This window comes from Mangifera indica, chromosome 1 (assembly GCF_011075055.1).
Source record: "Mangifera indica cultivar Alphonso chromosome 1, CATAS_Mindica_2.1, whole genome shotgun sequence".
Lineage (NCBI taxonomy): Eukaryota > Viridiplantae > Streptophyta > Magnoliopsida > Sapindales > Anacardiaceae > Mangifera > Mangifera indica.
This window is the reverse complement of record NC_058137.1, coordinates 8,061,160-8,080,293: the sequence shown is the minus strand read 5'-3', so window position 1 is coordinate 8,080,293 and position 19,134 is coordinate 8,061,160. Positions and strand designations below refer to the sequence as shown.

Here is a 19,134-nt window from a genome sequence, read left to right as displayed (position 1 = left end):
ATCTTAATGTTGTATCGCACTATTACTTTTTATCATGGCTGCCACACTAACTTTGTGGAATTTTTTCCTTTCATTGTGTTGGGGTGTTACTTTTCTAATGCCGCTGCACAAACCCTTCCTCCAAAATATTGCACTTTGCAGGAAAAGGTTCAACTTTCAAGAGAAAATGCCCATATTACCATCTATATATCATCAACCTTTCAGGGTTCTTATAATGAGATTATTTCCAAATAATATATAAACATTTTTGCTTAGGGAGAAGCTCTAATGGAATATTTTAGAGAGAGCAAACAAATAAACTTACGTTGAGGCGCGCGCGCGCGCGCGTGTGTGTATAGATAGATAGACAGAAGACGGATAAGTGATTTACAAGTAAAACTCCTAATGCTCTTCAGCTCTCTCTCTCTGTCAAATTAATTTACAGTGATTTCTTTCTATAAATAGACTGATGATTTTAATGTAAAGAAGCAGATACAACACACAAATATAAATAGGCAAATGAGCCTCAGCCCTTCCTGCCATATTATAAAACCACCACCACCACCACCATCATGTTGAATCATCTCCATATCATCATTTCTGTCTCTCAATAGATAAATAAATAGCTCATCGATCAACCCAGATCTTGCTCCAGGTTTGCCTCTCTTCTTCTTCTTCTTCTTCATCTTCATCTTTCTGCTTCATTATTCATTTTCCTTCTACATTAATATTATAAAGTTGTCACCATGTTGGATTCTTCTTGTGTGCGTTCCTCATCAAGTACTGGAAACAAAGTTTCTTGTTTTCTTCTATTTTTGGTAGATTTCGCTTATCAATTCGAGGATGTTCATCATCTTTCTTTAACCAATGAAAGAATTCAATATTTTGTTTGTGAGTTGACCCTGAAATGAAAATCAGAAAGACCCTTTTCATGTATCTTTATTTATAATTATTCTCCTCATTGCATTTCCCAAGTAATTGTTTTGGCTTGATCTTCTTCTAAACCGGCTATTTTAGTTCACGTTACCAAGCGTCTTAAACCTTGCCACCGGCTTCTTGATAATTTTTCTTCCCCTTTTCTCCATGTCAAATACTTTCTCTCTAATTTTAACTCCACATATTTTATCATTAATCTATTTTGATCTCTTCCATGTTGCTAAGCCATGTTCTTCTTCGTAATGATAATTCTTCTCCTGTTGACATATTCATTGTAATGTTTCTCTTTTAATTGAGCTAATGGGGACCAGCTTCTTGATGGCTCTACAAGGTGTCCTTTCTCTTCTTTTCATATAATTTTGCTAATTACTTTTTAACCCTCTTTTGGGTTTGTTTGTAAAGTAGAAATATAATTAAATCTCTTGATTAAAGTATGGTTAAACATGGATTAAGGTCGTTCCCAGATTGTTCCGTAAGAAGAGTTGGGATTCACCAATTTCTCTTCTTCACATTTTTTTGATTTTTAGGTAAGTTTCACGTAATAATTATTAATTACAACCAACCAGCTTGGAATTCCGGTCAATTTATGGCCACAGGAATTCTGGAAGGAGCCTTTGATGGGACAGCTAGAATATTGGCTTTCTTTTCAAAAACAAAAAAAAAAAAAAAAATCATCTCAGCATATTTCGTACTGTATAACATAACAAAAATAATATCAACAATAAACGTAAAAACCTCATATGCCACTAGTTATTCGTATTTCAACTTCAACGACTTCAAAAGATCCATATGAAAAAGCCCCAACTGGGTGACTGTTAATAGTAATATTACAGTGTTTCTTCATCAATTTTTGTATTTATGGCTATATTTTAACCTAAAAAATCATATAGAAGAATGTAGGCTCAAGTCCAGACAAGAATTGCCACCTTCATGGTTGTTTCCTCCTTCAATTTCGGACCCATCTTTACTGTTAACTGCTCTAATGAGTTTTGAAGTAACATTTTGTTTTTCAACTTGTTTTTATTTTGCTTTTGTTCATTGATCTGGGGATCTTCTCTTCTTTTAGAATCTAGCTATATAAAAATCAACCCAGTTCAGTAGCTGCTACAATATCAGAAGGCAGATGGGGTTCTGGACACTGTTTGAAGTGGCAACTATGCCAATTCTGCAAGTGCTTTTAATAAGCTTATTGGGAGCTTTCATGGCTACCGAATCCTGCAATCTTCTTCCAACAGAGGCCCGAAAATTCTTGAACAAGGTATGCCACATTGCAACTACATTACTACTTAAACAATCTTCCTAACATCTTCAAAAATATTAAGTTTTCAGTGATTAATTAGTGCAGATTGTGTTCACGATATTCACTCCCTCTCTCATGTTCGCATGTTTGGCTAAGACTGTGACACTTCAAGACATAATCTCGTGGTAAATTGAGTTACCATTTCTTTCCTTTTATTTTTTTTTTTTTGTCACGAAGAACTGATAAAATCAAACCATTTGGGCTAATCATGTTAAATAAGTAAAATTTCAAATCTAATAACCAGTCTACAATCGAGTTTAATTTTGAAATATTATAAAAGGGTTTTGAATCCATACCTTTTATGCATGAAAGCCACCATTGCTATTCAGACTATCCTTCAAGAGCGAGCTGCCATTTCTTTCTTATTAGTGAATCTTCTTGATTTCTGGTAAATGGTTTTCTCAGAATAAGACAATGATTAGAAGGGTTATTGTATCTTGCTTGATTCAGGTGGTTTATGCCTATTAATATTGGGCTCACTTTTCTGTTTGGAGGCATTCTTGGATGGATGGTTGTCAAGATTCTAAGGCCTCAGCCTTATCTTGAAGGCCTTATCATTGCCACATGTGCATCAGGTATGCACAAATTGATGAAATTCTATCACATTAGATAAATCAATTTAAGAAATTATTGGATCCATTTTGAAAGAGATATGAGATTTTTCATGCAGGGAACTTGGGAAATCTTCTCCTTATAATTGTTCCTGCAATCTGTAACGAGGAAGGAAGTCCATTTGGGAACCACAATGTTTGCAGCTCTGTTGGACTTTCTTATGCATCTTTCTCCATGGCGGTAATAAATTATGTTGCAATTCTTCTTATTATTATTATCTGATTTCAGTTTGTTTCTTTGTCTTGTGACTCATAAATTTATGTAATTTTGGGTAAGGCAGCTTGGTGGTTTCTATATATGGACTTACAGTTACCAACTGATAAGAAACTCATCAGTAAAATTCGAAGCACTTCAAGCTGCTGAATATATATCCAAGTCAAAGGTGGCCAACAAGGCTTTTGATGCCACCCCAGAAACTGAACTTCTCAAGGGAGAAGAAGATGAACAAATACCGAAGCTTACCTCTGTAGATGCTGAAAGCCAAATTGTAGCCCAAGAATCAACTAGTCATCAGGATAAATCAGAGTCATCCTGGAAAAAGACACTTGAATTCTTTCACAATATCTTGGAGGAGCTAATGGCACCTCCAACAATTGGTGCAGTGAGTTCTTTTTTCATTTTCTTTTTCTTTTTTGACATTTCTCCAACATTTATGTGCTTACAAGATTGACCGATCCCTCTCGACAGATCATTGGCTTCATCTTTGGAGCGATCACTTGGCTGAGAAACCTTATAATTGGTGATGAAGCTCCCTTGAGGGTCATCCAAGACTCAATTAAAATACTTGGGTATGATTTATGATTGTGATGTATTCTCCCATAATAATATGAAAACTCAGAGGGAAACTAAAATTTGTAGGGATGGAACAATTCCATGTATCATACTTATACTTGGAGGCAATCTCATTCAAGGTAACTAAATTTCCAGATCTTCAATATACCCAAAAAAAAAAAAAAAATACAAGAATGATGCGTTACATATATGTGTTAATATTCTACAGGTTTAAGATCTTCGACACTAAAGCCATTGGTGATCATAAGTGTAGTTTGTGTTAGATACATTATACTTCCTGTGCTGGGTATATTGATAGTTAAAGGAGCCTCCACTCTTGGTTTCCTTCCATCAGACCCTTTATACCACTATGTGCTTATGGTTCAATTCACTCTACCACCTGCCATGAATATTGGTAAGTAGTTTGTCGTCTACTACATTTATTTAACAAATCATCCCATCTATGACTTTTTGTTTTAATGTGAACAGGTACAATGACCCAGTTGTTTGGTGTGGCTCAAGAGGAATGTTCAGTCCTCTTTTTATGGACATACTTGGTTGCAGCACTAGCTCTCACATCTTGGTCGACAGTCTACATGTGGCTCTTGACCTAATTACCTGTACCTTAGGAGAGTGAGAGACTTCTAAACCCGTGTGTTTTGGAGAATGCAGCATGAGAAAGGTTTTTTTTTATATCAAGGGCAAACAGTATACAAATCCCTACAATGGCCTTTTTTTCATTTTTAAGTAGTGCTATACGTACAATTTTATACGTAAACAATGATATGTCATCATATGATTAAATAGTTTTAAATTAGAAATAAAATAATATCTGATCATATGATAACATATTATTGTTTAAGCACATAGTTTTATTGTTTTTTTCAATAAAACTATATGCACAAACAATGACATATCATCATATAATTGAGTATTATTTTATCGTTAATTTAAAACTACTCAATCATATAATGATATTTGATCGTTTGTGCACAAAATTGTGCACATAACATTTTTTATTTTCCCCTAAATTTGGTAATACAACATGAAGCCTAGATTCCAGTGAGTGGGTTTTTAAGATGATTTCCAAAGCTAGTAGGAATGCGTTGTGGGTTTTGAAGATGATCTAAGTTGCTAATATTGAATTTGTTGTATGTAGACACGACCAGAAGATTAATTCGTGTAATTGTTTTAGTAATCGATTGATATTATGGTCATGTGCATTTGGAAGAAAATTGAAAATGGACCAGTGTTGGCACTTCATTGACATCTGACAACAATATAGAACCTATTGCTCAATATTCATCAAATTTATGTACGTTTCAATCTAGACAATAGTACTGAATATAAATAGAAACCCTAAGAGAAAGAAGTGTTTAAATAGAACAAAATTTTGATACAACATTCTTGCACCTACTCTTCCTATTGAACATCAACCTACCCTCAACCTAGTTCCATATAATAGATTGAATTGAAACAAACATAAATGTTGTATTTTATTGTTCAGCCAAGAATGTAGGGGAAGAAAGAAAAGAGTTACCAGACTTTTAAATGAGTGTAAGTTGGAGTTTTGGCCGGTTGGGCTGGGGCTCCACAACCTCCATGTGAATCATCAACGTTTGCAGAACACTGTATGAGACACTACCATCCATCTTCACAATCTTCTGCTGCTGCTCGTCTACGTGCCATTCACCACCTCCATTCTTGCCTCTTGATGTCAAGTACACAGGGCCCTCTATGCCAAACCTGAAAAAACACCTCGTCAACCACATACAAACAAAAATTTGTATGAATAAAAAAACAAAAGATGGAACAAATGTAAAATCAAGTTTCTGAATACAACAGCCACTATAAAAAAAAAAAAAAAAAAGATACAATATGGGGCAGCTGGAAAGTAATTTTTTTTCTTAAGATGGGCAAATTAAGTGCAACATAATTGTAGTTGAAAATAGAGAAGTATACGAGTTCGTACTTGGGTACAAACACAATAAAACCATTGGATCTGATCTTCACTATCCTAGCCTCTGTGTCTGTGGGCCTGCAGGAGAAAAGACAGATTAGCACACACCTCTATGTATGTTTGTGCTACCAAGAGAGAGAGAGTTTCTGCCATAGGGGTGGGCAAAAACATGAGCCAAAACAAACCGAACTAAACCAACTTTGGTTACCAGAAAATAGAACCAAACCAACTTAAAATAAATAGAACCAAGTCGTTAAGGAAACACAACATTTTAAACACATGGCGTTTTCATATTGGACTATATACATGTTCTACCATTCTCTTGCCAACACCAAATCACTGGTATTAAAGCTAATGCCATAACTCTAAAAACACAGTTTGCCGACCTTTACCCAAACTCTCAATAATCATTCTGCTGACATTGCCCAACTCCCTCAGAAACCAATGACGAGATCCTTCCATTCTCAACTCCATTCAAAATCTTCTTCACCAGCCACTTCATCACATCAGCTTCTGCCAAAAAAACTCACTTTTCTTCACCTAATCATTTATCCTCGAATCTTTCTTTCTTTATAAATCAGCTCCCTCTTAGTCACCTAATCAACTAATTAGTCTCCGGAAAATCATGAGCGTCTTGCCATCATTGATTCACTCTATGCTGTTTAAAAGGTCTCCATTTATGCATTTTTTAATAAATACATTCTTAAAAATGAATTAATAGAATATCATTGTGCAAATTTTTGTAGATGGAGATGTGAAGTTTGTTGCAGATATAAACAAGTAACTGGTTGTAAAATAATTTTTTGTAATCCAACAAACCATATCAAGCCAAACCAAGAAATTATGCTTCAGTTTGGCTTGGTTTCAGTTGAAAACTGGTTCAGTTCAGTACGGTTTTCAATAGGAAAATACCTAATTGATTCAGTTAGATTCCAGCCAAAAACCAAACCGAACCAGTTTTCCCACCCCTAATCTGATACATACCGTTTTCTGAAGTAGATGAGAGTATGGAGCTCCACCGAGGCCCGACTAGCCATCTGTGCATTCCTATGCCGATAATTCAAATCTGAAGAAAGGTATCAACAAGCAACAACCTTTAGACAGGTAAGAGCACATCATGTAATCATCCCAAAATATCTGCCATTTCAGGAAGAAAAAGCTAAGTAATCTTTTTCATGGAAACAATTAATAAAGTTGGATTTAATGGAGTGTACATGTGAAATATCAGATAGTATCTTTTGATCCTAAAAGATTGGAGATCTGAGATGTGAAAGAGAAGCAACAAATTAGAACTTCCACAAGAGCAAATCAGTGAGATGTGATTGTAGGAATTGTAGTTCTACTGCTCTAGGTTGGATATGATTTGCAACTATGGAAAATTGAAGCAGACACCAGTTGCAAACAAAATATTTCAATTGTGCAAAGAAGAGAATATAGCCATCGAGGACAGCTGTATGGTTTCATATAGGATGGCAGCAGAATTTCAAAAGAGAAGAAAACTTACTATCAGCAATACTGGTAAGTTGGGGTCTATCTTGGCATACTGGTGGGAGCTTGTATATCCCTAAAGATGCAGCAAGCAACCTGTGCACAACAACATCTGCAAGAAAAGGAAGTTTCAAATTCAAATTACAAAATCTCATTAACAAAACAGAACACCACAGAATTAATAGCCTAACTGACCAGCATATCTCCTTATAGGAGAGGTGAAATGAGTGTACAGAGGCGCTGCAAGCCCATAATGATGAAATTCTGGTGGCGTGAGATCCCCACTACAGAAATACACTGCCTGATTTGTAATTCAAGTCAAAGGTATTAGAATTCATACGCTTCATTATCATATTTTAAGGATTCACACATTCAATCAAGTGAATTACCTGTGTCATGCATCTAGTTGCCAGTATCCGAATCAGCTTATTGAAGTACGGATCATCACTCTGGCAAACATTTACAATGAGATACCAAACAGCAGACATACAGACTATCCAAATGGAAATGCAGTACACATAACCAGTCAGAACTACAAAGTTTCACATACAAACAAACTAGTGTACATGCAAATGAAGCCTAGAAACAATAAATACTGAAAAGAAAATTAAAGAAAAACAAACTAAAAAAATAACCGACAAGTCAATGCAACACTGGTCAGTCAACATCTAACCCAAGTGACTAGCACATTATGTTTGTTGTAAAAATAAAATCTAAATATTTGACAATTAAACATGTATATCTACCACAATATCTGTTTATTACAGAAAGTTTATAAATGATACAAGTATATACCCCAGAGAGGCAGTATCCACTGTGTCAGTAAACAGATATGCAATAACATGATAGTCTTACCACAGCATGGTCAAGTGAATCAGCCAGTGCTTTTGATGATGAAACATCCAAGTTGAGACCCACAGCAGCAGCAGTACGCAGTAAAGGTTCAAGCATCTCTTTCATCGGAGAAGGATGGCGCCTGCACACAAAACCAATGTCCATATCTGTCCACTAAACCACAACCACATAATTTTGAAGACAATTTTCTTCATCTACCATTCAGATCTGACCCTTTTGTTCACAAAGATACATTATATCCAATAAATTATTTGAGGAAATTTTAATCATGCCAATTTAGGGTAAAAATCAAATTGCAATTGCTTTTCCAAGTGGCACACCACTATGCTTCCTTATAAATCAACTGAAGTCTAACTCCTGCAACTTGGTGGCAGTAAAGAAATCACAAGATGACAGAGAAAAGCCATCCACTGGTCCTCATCCAGATAGTTCTAAGGGTCACTAAAATAGAACTATTTTCATCCAGTGATAAATAGGTTTTATCTTAGAGATTAAATTTAGACATTCATGAGATCATAATTTTTTTGGCCATTGCTCAAAAATGTAAATAAGCTATAATGCAATCATGAAGAATGCCTGCCAACAGTGGACCATTTAAGAGAAAGCAGGGATAAGGACAATCTACTGTTTGCACTCTAAAGCCTTAAGAGAAAACAAAAGCAAAGTTAGATTCTTAAAAACAAGCAAAAGAGAAAAAGGCTGAGACACCAAACTAATAGAAATCCACCAATTTTACCTTAACAATGAGCACAGAGGAAAATTTTTAAGGATTTGTTCAGCAACTGAAACATTAGCTGCAAGCATGAACTCCTCAACCATTTGGTTCGCTTCTCGAATCTGGTACATACCTGCAAAAAAATCATCAGAAAAATCAAATGAAATCCAAAACAATATGATTATTGGAGTAAAATACATGGATAATGAAAGCTAGTAAATGAACAACAAATGAAGACCCGAAGGTGTAAGAATTCAAGTGAAGCAACATGACGCTGCGACTTCTCTACATAAAATGATATGGTTCCAGGAAAAAAATAATGAGCAGGAAAGATGCCACCATTATGTTTGCAAGCATACTTGAAATATACAAAAATATAGACACCTTCATGACTTAAAGGTATGTTAGAACGAATGTTAGAAACAAAACTAGCTGTAAGATGCCATGATTTAGGAAAAGCCACAAGAAGAATATATTCCATATACAATATGCACAAAACTCTAGAAGAAAGTTCAAGGTAATATAACTATGCTTTATACAAAGAGTTTATACATATTAAGCATTGTCAGAACATATTATAATGTTATTAAAACAGCCTTTTCTTTCTCAAAATCATGAATTCAATGTGTATATCTGTCTATTCCCTTCATTTTACAGATTTAGTCATATTCAATCAAAGGCAGCACCACCAACAGATCCCAATTCTAATTTTCAGATCGAACACCCACAATAAAGTCAAACCAAAGCATCTTTATCACTGTTTCGACACAACATAGAATAACAATCATTTTCAAGCACATTATAAATCTCTAAGAAATGTCATTGACATGGAATTCAATTATCTGGGCTTGAAAAGAATTAACCCAGACGAAATCATCTGTGGAAGAGTTTAAATTTCTTAAAGCAAAACCAAGAAAGCTTACTTAGTCTGACCAAGATGCAAGCTATATAGAAACAAGAAAGTTTTAAAAAGAAATAAATGAAAAGGAATATAAGGATTTTGACATCAACAAAGAGAAAGATACCCATTCTTTGTGGTATAAAGATCAACTTTTAGCCTCCTTTTGGTGTCAAAGACAAGTTTTCGAGGTTCTTTTTCTCCTTTATTCATTAAACTTAAGAGTTAGTTCTTTGCTATTCATAGTGTTCATAGTTGCTTTAAGTGGTTCTTGGTTGTTTTTAAAATGGTTGTTTTTTTGGTCTTTCTAGTATACATTATGTATGGTTTTTTCTTTTTTTTTTCCCACAAGTTTGCCCTTCCTCAGTAGACATCTTGTTCAGTTTTGTTTAGTTTTTATTTACCAATACTACTTTCATAACTTCTAAAGTTCTAATAAAATATATACAAAATCATAACCATGAAGCACCCATGGGCCTGGGGACATATACATATTTACAGTTGTATGGAGTTAAAATGAAAGGACCTTCCATTCAGACAACATACCAATATCAAGAGGGTCATGAGTCTCTGTATCAATTTGAAATTTGACTTCAGCAGAGGCAAGAGTTAATGCTCCTCTTTCAATACGTCTCTGTCTCATCACCTGCAGAATCATAAGAAGCAACTTTCTCAGAGAAATCCACTAATATCAGATGAACTAAGTACAGCAGTCACCAGATAAGTGTACCTTTGCCAAATAATTCATATTTCTCAAATCTGTAGTTACTGAATCCATCAGTCGACTGAACAAACAATAAAAGCAGTTGAATTGTTTCAACAAAATGACACTCATAAAAGGGAAACAAATGACAAAAAGATGTATGTATATATGCATCATACAACAGACAACCCATTCAGGATATATGCAAGTTCTTGCCAGCAAAAACAAATGGACTAAAGGAATAAATTGGTGGCTCATAGATTTTCCATAGTCACTGCTTAAATTATCATAGCCCATCATCCATAAGCATTGCTTGAATATTAATAACCAACGCAGGAAGAAAAAGGCCTTTTGTATTATTAAGAAGTTTTTGAAACAAATAAGCATCAACTATGGGCTTGAATTTCAGTTTTCAACACTAAACAATGTCTCATATATGTATATATATATATATAAATAAAAATTGTTTAGCTATATTAAAGAAAAGATTGAAATGATTGCATCAATGGACTAGAAATCCACAAAGAGAGCAAAATAATCAAAGGGGGAGAATTTTAAACAATGTCTCATAAATTGACACAAATTTTTTGAGAAATAGAAGTAAAAACTCAGGCTCTAATGTTATACAGGATAAATATCTTGGCAGCGTGGCTAATCGGTTTAGCAAAGCTATTCTGCAAGACCACACTTCAGCAGCAATAATCCTAATCAATCGACTAGTGACTGTGTTTCTGTCTTCAATAACAACAAAAACTTCAAAAAGACAGTGAATTAGAACTGACTTATACTCTCTCAAGTGCAAATTTAGTGATCCTATAATTTCTCAATTACTTAGTTCCAAATTATATTGAACTTTTGGCAATTATTCACCAGAAACTCGTGGATGAAATATGTCATATCAGCATACAACATTCCAGATAAAGCAACAGTTGCTTTGTTCCACTATATAAGCTACCGGCATTTGCTACTTAATATAAATAAAAATATAAGTAAAGTCAACAGTAAAAAAGTATTTGGCAGGATATATTAAAAAAATTAGATAAGGGTAGTGAAAACATAAATAAAGACACATTAAAAGGAAATAAGTGAACTGTATCCACACATTGTAAAAAGGCAAAGTAAGAGAAGGTACCTATCATCCATCCTAGCCTGAGCTTCAACATAAGACAATGCTGCACAGGATTTAATGACACTTTTTGTGTATCTTGTAGAAATAATCTCTGCTTCAGGTGTCATTTCCTGGCATCATATAACTTATTGAAGTAAGAATCCAAAAGACAAATTTGTCCAAACAACATTCAAGTTTGTGAGTGGTAGATGGAGGAGTATGTCCATAAAAAAATTGCATATTTTTACATTAGTCATTTAGCTTTAAAAAAAAAAAAAAAAAAACCTCCATAATAGAACAGCAAAGTCCCAAAAAAACAGTATTTATGCAGCATGAAAGTAGTTATTCAATCATTAACTCTTTTAAAGATCTTCAGAATCAGCAATTTATATTGTTTAATGGCCGTTAAAGATCTACATATAACAATGACAAACTTGCATATCAAATAACTATACCTCTGTTGATATTTTACTCCCTTCATAACTATTACACAGAATCAAAATCCATTCGACGTCTCATACACAAGCAAAAATTAATCAGTACAGTTAACTCTTTAGAAATGTTTAGTCATACTTTACACACAAATCACACCATGTAGAGTCTCAAGAATACTCAACAGTGCAAACCGAGCAAGGGAGAGAGAGAATCCACAAAATTATCAGATGAGTTTAGTATATGATCTAAAGCAAAAGAAGCACATACCCAAATAACAGAGAATGCTAGCCTTTCCACATCAGCTCGAAGTGAACATATATCTGCAAGAAAAATTAGTTATTGACAGTGATATACAGCCTGAAAGATAAATGAAAACCATAAAATCTAATAAAACTTCATATAGCATACATCCATTCAAATGAAAAACAAGAAATGCATATATAAAAAGGAAAATACACAAATGCATACCTTCTGTCAGAGGTTTGGGTAGCATGTCAATTCGGCGCTCAACAAGGTAGACAGATGTGCCCCTTTTTGAGGCCTCATCATCAAGTGGAGTGCCCGGATGAACAAAATTTGTTACATCAGCTATATCTAATTGATTTTGCTAAAGAAGAATGTTTAAGTATCTGGTATATGTTTAGAACAAGACTGTCATTAAAATTGAATTCCAGGGCTAAAGTACACAGTGAACCATTAATATAACTCAAATTTTGGCAGTTGGCATGTTGGATGAATGAAAAGAAACATGTTGGTCCAGTAGATTAAAACAAAGAAGGTATTGTGATGTGACTCAACCACTTTTCAGGAATGATATTGCAGATCATTAAAATTTTAGAAAATAATACAGATGGGGGCACCTCAAAAAACATTATAGTGGCTCTCCTAAGGGAAGAAGTATCGAACCATTATAAACATAACAATGACTCCACTCCATTGCTGTTCAAGGCTGGTGGGGAGAGAGAGAGAAACAGATACTGAAAAGATAGAAGATGTGTTCACACTGTCATAAGCTCTCAGAAACAAACATATTGCACATGTCAAATTTAAAATTTATTGGCAATGAAGTTGAAATTTTCAGCATGTTCGAAAGTCAAAATTCTGAAGGATACGAACTCCAACTTCAAAATTTCCATTGGGAAGAGATGTACAATGTAGTGCATCATCAATATCCTTGCAACCTGAAAAAAAAAAACCAGAAGCACAAATATTTCACAATCTTAAATATATGTCCTATCAAGAATGTAGTATGAACAAGAGAATCAAGAATAAGCAAGAAGTATATCCCAATTAGTTACCTACCTGGAGGATCCACACTAAACACACGCAGATGTCGCAAATCAAGCCGGACAGGACTGGCCAAATCTTCGGAGGACACTGACCATGGCAATGGTGGCAAGCACGCCAAAACTTGAACAGAAAATGGCCTTGCATCTATATCATTTTCTATCAGGACCATCTGCAGCAGGCAAAAGAGTTGATGTCATTTTCATATAAACTTTGACTTCTCCACAATTTACTTCACAAAATCTCCTATACTCTACTAATTGCATGGAGATTCCCCTTCCACAAGCCCAGGGATCCTCAATACCTACACCCCCCCCCCCCCCCCCCCCCCCCCCCAAAAAAAAAAAAAACCCACACACACAGATACACTTATAAAGATGAACTCATTATTGAATACCTCACTTTCAGTATCTCTGTCACCTATATCTCCTATGACCCGTACATAATGACCAGAAGGGTACCGAGATTGACGGTCCCAGGAATCAACCGCCACAATTATTCTCTTGTCCAAAAGATTTCCAAGCTGCCGAGTTTGAATTCGAATCTTAGGAAATCTGCGATCTTTGGAGACAAATAAGGCACGGGCAATGCTACCACTACCAGCAGGCATTGGCATTGGCTCCAAAGATCCACAATAACTGCATTAAATCATTACATTTATCACACAACTGAATAAGGACAAACTTGAATTTAACTAGTTTGAAGTGTCAGCATGTAATACTCATGGGACATAAGAAGTATAGGGAAACACAATCCAACAAAGAAGCATAGTAAGCAATCAACTTACGAATGCCAATTCCTCTTTATGATTCCAACCACATGACCAGAGGGACGCCTAGGAACATTATTTTCATCACCAGTAGTTACAAGATTTGAAGTCCTAGAAGCAACATCAGCACTACTTGGAGCCAGATGAATATCATCCTCATTCTCATCCTCTGTACAAGACTAAGATATTAAGTATGAAATAGGATAACACACTTAGAGTAATTATAAGATATTATCTTCTAGACAGAGAAAAAAAGGGGAAGAAGTTCAATTCTACACGTGAAACTAACCGTCAAAAGAGATCACAATGAAAGAATGATAATATGATGTCAATGTTTACTTAATCACACTTTGAAAATGCAAATAGTAATGGCAATGGTGTTAGATCTATGGTGGCTTGGTCATTAACATGCATGCTAATTCTAGCAAGACCAATATGCACATACTAACTTACCTTCATCTGCCAAAATTATGGATTTCTCCTCATGCCACTGCTCTTGAGGTAGAAGTTCAACAGCCACTATATCACCATCAAAAGCTCTATTCATATATGTACGTCCACAGATGATTATTTCATCACCAATGCTCTCACTTCCAACATATGCTTCAAATGGATTGTAACGGTTAACACGAAGTTTTCCTTGATGGTATATTCCACGGCGCAACCCAGCTGTAATCTCAGACATGGGTTTATGCTGAGTAAACAACAAAATCAATTAACTTTACAAAGAGAAAGTCCTTCATGGAGGACTGTAATCAGAAAAACCAATGACTCAGAAAGGGAATAAGTCTCAATAGCTACCTCCGGGTAAAGGACTCTCCTCTTTGACGGTCTCAAATCTTCAACATCTTCTGTGTTCACATCTTCAGATGCAGGTTGGACAAGCAGATCAAGCAAATTTGGCAGACCCAATGATTTCACATATGACTCAACTGAAATAAAGGCAAATTTTCAGCATTCAGCTTCATGTATAAAGTATTTCAGCATCCAGCTTCATGGATAAAAGTATTTCCACCAATAAGTAACGACTTAAAAACCAACAATAATCACTTTTTCAATATTGAAAATCTAAGAACATGCAAGGGAGCCACTCTGAGAAAAGACAAAAAGATACTTTACATACTTGTCTCAGCAAAAATTCCCTCTTCAGTAGCCTTCCTCCTATTTTCTCTGTCGTTAGTTAAAAGTAAAACCCGTGTTCCATCTCCAAGATGCTTCTGATACCACTGCGTGGCCACACGAATAGCTGAATCACAAGAAGGGCATGCCAAAGAGTAAAACAAAGGTTACAGCTACAACAATATTTAAGAAGTACAAATCACAATCTACAAGAAAAAAACATCAAAATCAATTTCCTTGAGAAGAACAAACCTCTATCATTTAAATCATTTGGACTTTCTTTATCCATTTTCTCAACATGCGTATCCCTGCATAAGGAATATCAAATTACACAAAAAAATCACAATAAAAGTAATGAAACACAGTAAGTACACAATCACTATGAACCAAAAAAAAAACTCACTTGTGAAATTTATTAGAAAAAACATAGAACTTCCTCAAAGAATTACTGCAAAGAGCTCTAATTCTATTGTAAACAGAGACGTTCTTGTTCTTAACTTCATCCAACACCACCGATAGCACCACCACGTCATCAATCGCCGCATTCTCCAGTAAATCAATCTAAAGCCACACCGTTTCGAATCATTAAATAAAAGTGTAAAAAGGAAAGAGAGTATTTCATAACAGTAACAAAACAAAACAAAGTGAGGAGAAACTCAATGAACCTGGTTGAGAACAACATTAGTATCAACAACCAGAATAGTGGAAGCAGTTAAACGAGCAACAGAAGAATCGCAAATTCTACAAGACGAAGCCCCGCACCATATGTCGTCTCGTAAATACACTTCTCGGACTTCTTTTTTTATTCTGTTGTTTCTCGTTTTCTTGTTGAATACATTGCTCTTCAACATCTTCTTTTATTCTTTCTTCTTCAATTTTGTTCAGAGTTTAGCAGAAGCTCCGTGTTGCCGTCGTTGCTGCTGCGCTTTTGCTTTGCTTGAGAATAGAAAAATGTCGAGGGAGTGAAATGGGAATTCTTTCTCTCTTTTACGATTCATATCGTGTTAATGGACATTCCACCGGGTTAATGAACCGGCCCAGGCCCAAATCTAAGCCGTCAACTTGGGTAGCAACGGGGTCAAACCCTTGGTGGCTAAATTCTATTTGGGTAGCAACTTAGTGGCTTATTAAAGTTTTAAAAACAAAAATTAGATTTTATTTAAACAAAATTACTAAATTTGAATAAGAGTTAATTTGATATTAGCTCAAATTTAGAAAAATTAAATCAAGGTCAATGATCCACAATTTTTTTAGCCGAGTAAGTCTCAATATATAAAACACCAAAGGATTTATTCTCACTTAAGATATGGTAAAATTTTAAACTCTTATTTATTAATTTTTAAAAATTTAAATATTACTCCTTATATTAAAATTTATTATTAGAATTAAGAGTAAAATTTATCATATTTTTCTCCTTTAATTTAAAAATCTAATAATTTTTTCTATCAAAAGCTTAAAAAGTAATCATTTTTTCCTAAAGTTTTGAAATTATCATTGAAGACAACAAATTTTGTAGTCTCTGACCGCGTTCTCTCTCCTTCTCGATCTAAAACCCTAAACTCCAATCGTCTTCAATGAAGACAAAGATGATTGGTCTTTGTCTCAGATAAAAATGATTTGTTACCTTCATTGGAGACAGTAGTATAAGGTGAGAGAAGTTGAAGGGGGAGAGAATGCAATTAGAGATGACAAAATTCGTCATCTCCAGTGACAGTTCAAAACTATTTGAGGGAAATTGTCACTTTTTAAACTTTGAATAGGGAAAATTGTTAAATTTTTAAACTAATAAGAGAAATGCGATAAATTTTTTTTTTAAAAAAATATTTTTAGCTAAATAACACTTTTACTCTTAACTTTAACAGTAAATTTTATCAGAAATATGGGTTTTTAAAAGTTAACGATAGAAATTTGGGATTTCACCAAACCTTAGGTGGACCTTAGGTGGGAATAAGTCTTTTGGCCTATATAAAATTAAGGTTTGAACTTGAATTATTTATGATTACACATTTAATCCTTAGTTTGATCAGCTTATTCTATCTTAGCTACAAGCTTAAACCAAATCAAATTGCATCCAAACTTGTTCCTAATAGGGATGGCAGTGGAGTGGGTGGGGATGAAAATTGATATCCTAGTCTCTATCATTGTTGGGAGGAGCATTTTTATGTCTATACCCTTTCCTTAGCACGAGGATGGCAAAAAATTCATGTCCCTTATTTATAGAAAATAACATCCTACTTTCCTTCGTTCTTATCTAATACTTTTAAGAAATAATCTCCTACTCTTTTGACAAACACTTACACTAACATTTATGTGTCTATTCTTTGGGAAAATGTTATTGTAAGTCTATGATTTGAGTTTTTGTCCAGCTGAAATGGTTTTCCTTAGGGTTAGAACAATGGCCCCATATAATAAAGTTTTTGTTGAACACAACCCCAACTTATTTTCTTATTAATTACTCTTTTAATGACATTTGTAAAGTATTATTGTTATTCTACACGAAAAAATCAAGAAAATTGAGAAATTGACAACAAAAATAGGGAAATAATCGAACAATGATCTCAATCAAACACTCTATAAATTATAATCAATACTAGCAATAGACCACAAACAAGTCGTTCAAATGTTATAAGCAACAATTGAAAATTTTCACTTTTAATTAGGTTTCGGTTGCACAAAGTCGAGTGGGGACTAGAGAGTGATGAGAGACAACAATGAGTTTAGGTTTAAAAGAATTTTAGAGAACATTTTTGGCGTCAATCTAAAATATATTATTAAAAGGCCAAAGGACTACTTCCCACCCAAGGTATGTTGTTCTCCCAAATTTCTCTTCTTTAACTTTGAAAATTTCAAATACCCACCCATGAACAGTTAAAATTAACAGAACTCTAACCCTTTAAAATTTTATCTCTTTTTGTCTTCCTAAACTTTAAAAACTAAAAGTTTCCCCCAACCCAAGTTTTAAAAAATTGAAGTTTCCCCTTAGAGTTTCGTTTCCAGATCTCTAGCGCCATCTCTAGAGCCATTGTTGGTGGTCTCTCCCTCTTGAAACTTCCTCTCCCTCCGATAATCTGTCTCCACCCAAGAGCTGTGAAAGACGAAGAGCTTCGTCGTCTTCCCAGACAAAGATGAAGTTGTCGTCTTCGTTTGGAAAGATGAAGAGTTTCGTCTTCCATAACTCCTACGACGACGATCGGGCGTCCAAATGGGTGGAGAGAGACCACCAGAGAGAGAGGAAGCTTCGGAAGGGAGATGTCGTCGGCAATGGCATCAAAGATGATGCTAGAGATCTGGAAATGAAACCCTATGGGAAAACTGTCATTTTTTAAAACTTAAATAGGGGAAAATTTTTAGTTTTAAAAGTTTGAGGGGGGGGGGGGGGGGCGAAGAGATTATATTTTAATTTATTTTTAATATTATAGATAAAATGATGATTTTACCCTTACTATTGTTAATTTTAATTACTCATCAGTGGGTGTTTGAGATTTTTAAAGTTAAAAAGAAGAAACTTGGGAAAATAGCATACCTTGGGTGGGAAATAGTCCTTTGGCCATATTAAAACTATAATGATATAATAATAACTTACAATAAGGTAAGGGACGGGCCAAGACATGTCCCCTTACCCTATCCCCTACATTGCTCTCGTCATAATATGCAAGGTGAGGCTCCCAACCTCTTAAGGCAGCTCAAATAGATATGACAATTTTGATTTAAATTTAGGGGTCTTGACTTTTTTTTACTCTAACAGAAAAGAGATTTCTTGATAGAAATGAGCAAAGGGATATGGACAAAGACAAAAAAATCTCTACAATCGAGAACAATGATACATGTATCCCCTTTACTCTTGTCATGTCCTTTTATTTTAATATATTTATTTAAAATACTAACTTATCTTCATAGTTTTAGATTATTTATATTTTTAAAATTTATTTAAGTTTTTGTTGTGCATATTAAAGTGATTAATATATGATATTTGAAATAGTGGATAGGTTTTAGTTTTACTCAATTTTATTATTTAATATATTTATGTTATGTTTATAAGATATGGGGAAAAAACGGAGAATCTTTGTCATCCTCGTAACGGAGACAGGTCAGAGACGAGGATTAATATGCCATCCAAGGATGGAGACAGGGATTGAGATCCCCTCCCTACTCGTCCCTGTTGTCATCTCTAGCTCAAATGTGATCCTTAGTTCCCAAGC

At 34.6% G+C, this 19,134-nt stretch overlaps 2 protein-coding genes across 7 annotated transcripts; one reads left to right on the top strand and one right to left on the bottom strand.

The window, feature by feature from the left end:
* Positions 1-422: 422 nt before the first annotated feature.
* LOC123217474 (protein PIN-LIKES 5-like) lies at positions 423-4,815 on the top strand. 4 transcript variants are annotated; one of them, XM_044638526.1, is made up of 10 exons: positions 423-634; positions 1,982-2,173; positions 2,261-2,340; positions 2,666-2,790; positions 2,886-3,007; positions 3,108-3,428; positions 3,515-3,615; positions 3,686-3,738; positions 3,828-4,013; positions 4,088-4,815. In XM_044638526.1, exons 2-10 carry the CDS (start codon positions 2,039-2,041, stop codon positions 4,210-4,212), a joined length of 1,248 nt encoding a protein of 415 aa, XP_044494461.1. In that variant the 5' UTR covers positions 423-634; positions 1,982-2,038; the 3' UTR covers positions 4,213-4,815. The 4 variants fall into 4 exon arrangements, with proteins under 4 accessions (XP_044494461.1, XP_044494478.1, XP_044494471.1 ...); XM_044638543.1 differs by lacking the exon at positions 423-634 and adding an exon at positions 699-1,909; XM_044638536.1 differs by lacking the exon at positions 423-634 and having other exon boundaries at positions 699-2,173.
* On the bottom strand, positions 3,709-15,910 carry LOC123217458 (exosome complex exonuclease RRP44 homolog A-like). Of its 3 annotated transcripts, none has more exons than XM_044638506.1 (24): positions 15,601-15,910; positions 15,339-15,496; positions 15,188-15,243; positions 14,940-15,062; positions 14,618-14,748; positions 14,270-14,510; positions 13,835-13,985; positions 13,445-13,685; positions 13,063-13,219; positions 12,873-12,941; positions 12,229-12,354; positions 12,028-12,080; positions 11,350-11,456; positions 10,245-10,299; positions 10,061-10,160; positions 8,638-8,749; positions 7,902-8,022; positions 7,436-7,495; positions 7,242-7,347; positions 7,063-7,158; positions 6,543-6,624; positions 5,571-5,636; positions 5,139-5,344; positions 3,709-3,998 (listed from the first exon to the last, which is right to left on the bottom strand). In XM_044638506.1, the coding sequence occupies exons 1-23, from the start codon at positions 15,784-15,786 to the stop codon at positions 5,146-5,148; spliced, it is 2,796 nt and encodes a 931-aa protein (XP_044494441.1). In that variant the 5' UTR covers positions 15,787-15,910; the 3' UTR covers positions 3,709-3,998; positions 5,139-5,145. The 3 variants fall into 3 exon arrangements, with proteins under 3 accessions (XP_044494441.1, XP_044494450.1, XP_044494432.1); XM_044638515.1 differs by having other exon boundaries at positions 5,144-5,344; XM_044638497.1 differs by lacking the exon at positions 3,709-3,998 and having other exon boundaries at positions 4,959-5,344.
* Between the last annotated feature and the right edge of the window lie 3,224 nt (positions 15,911-19,134).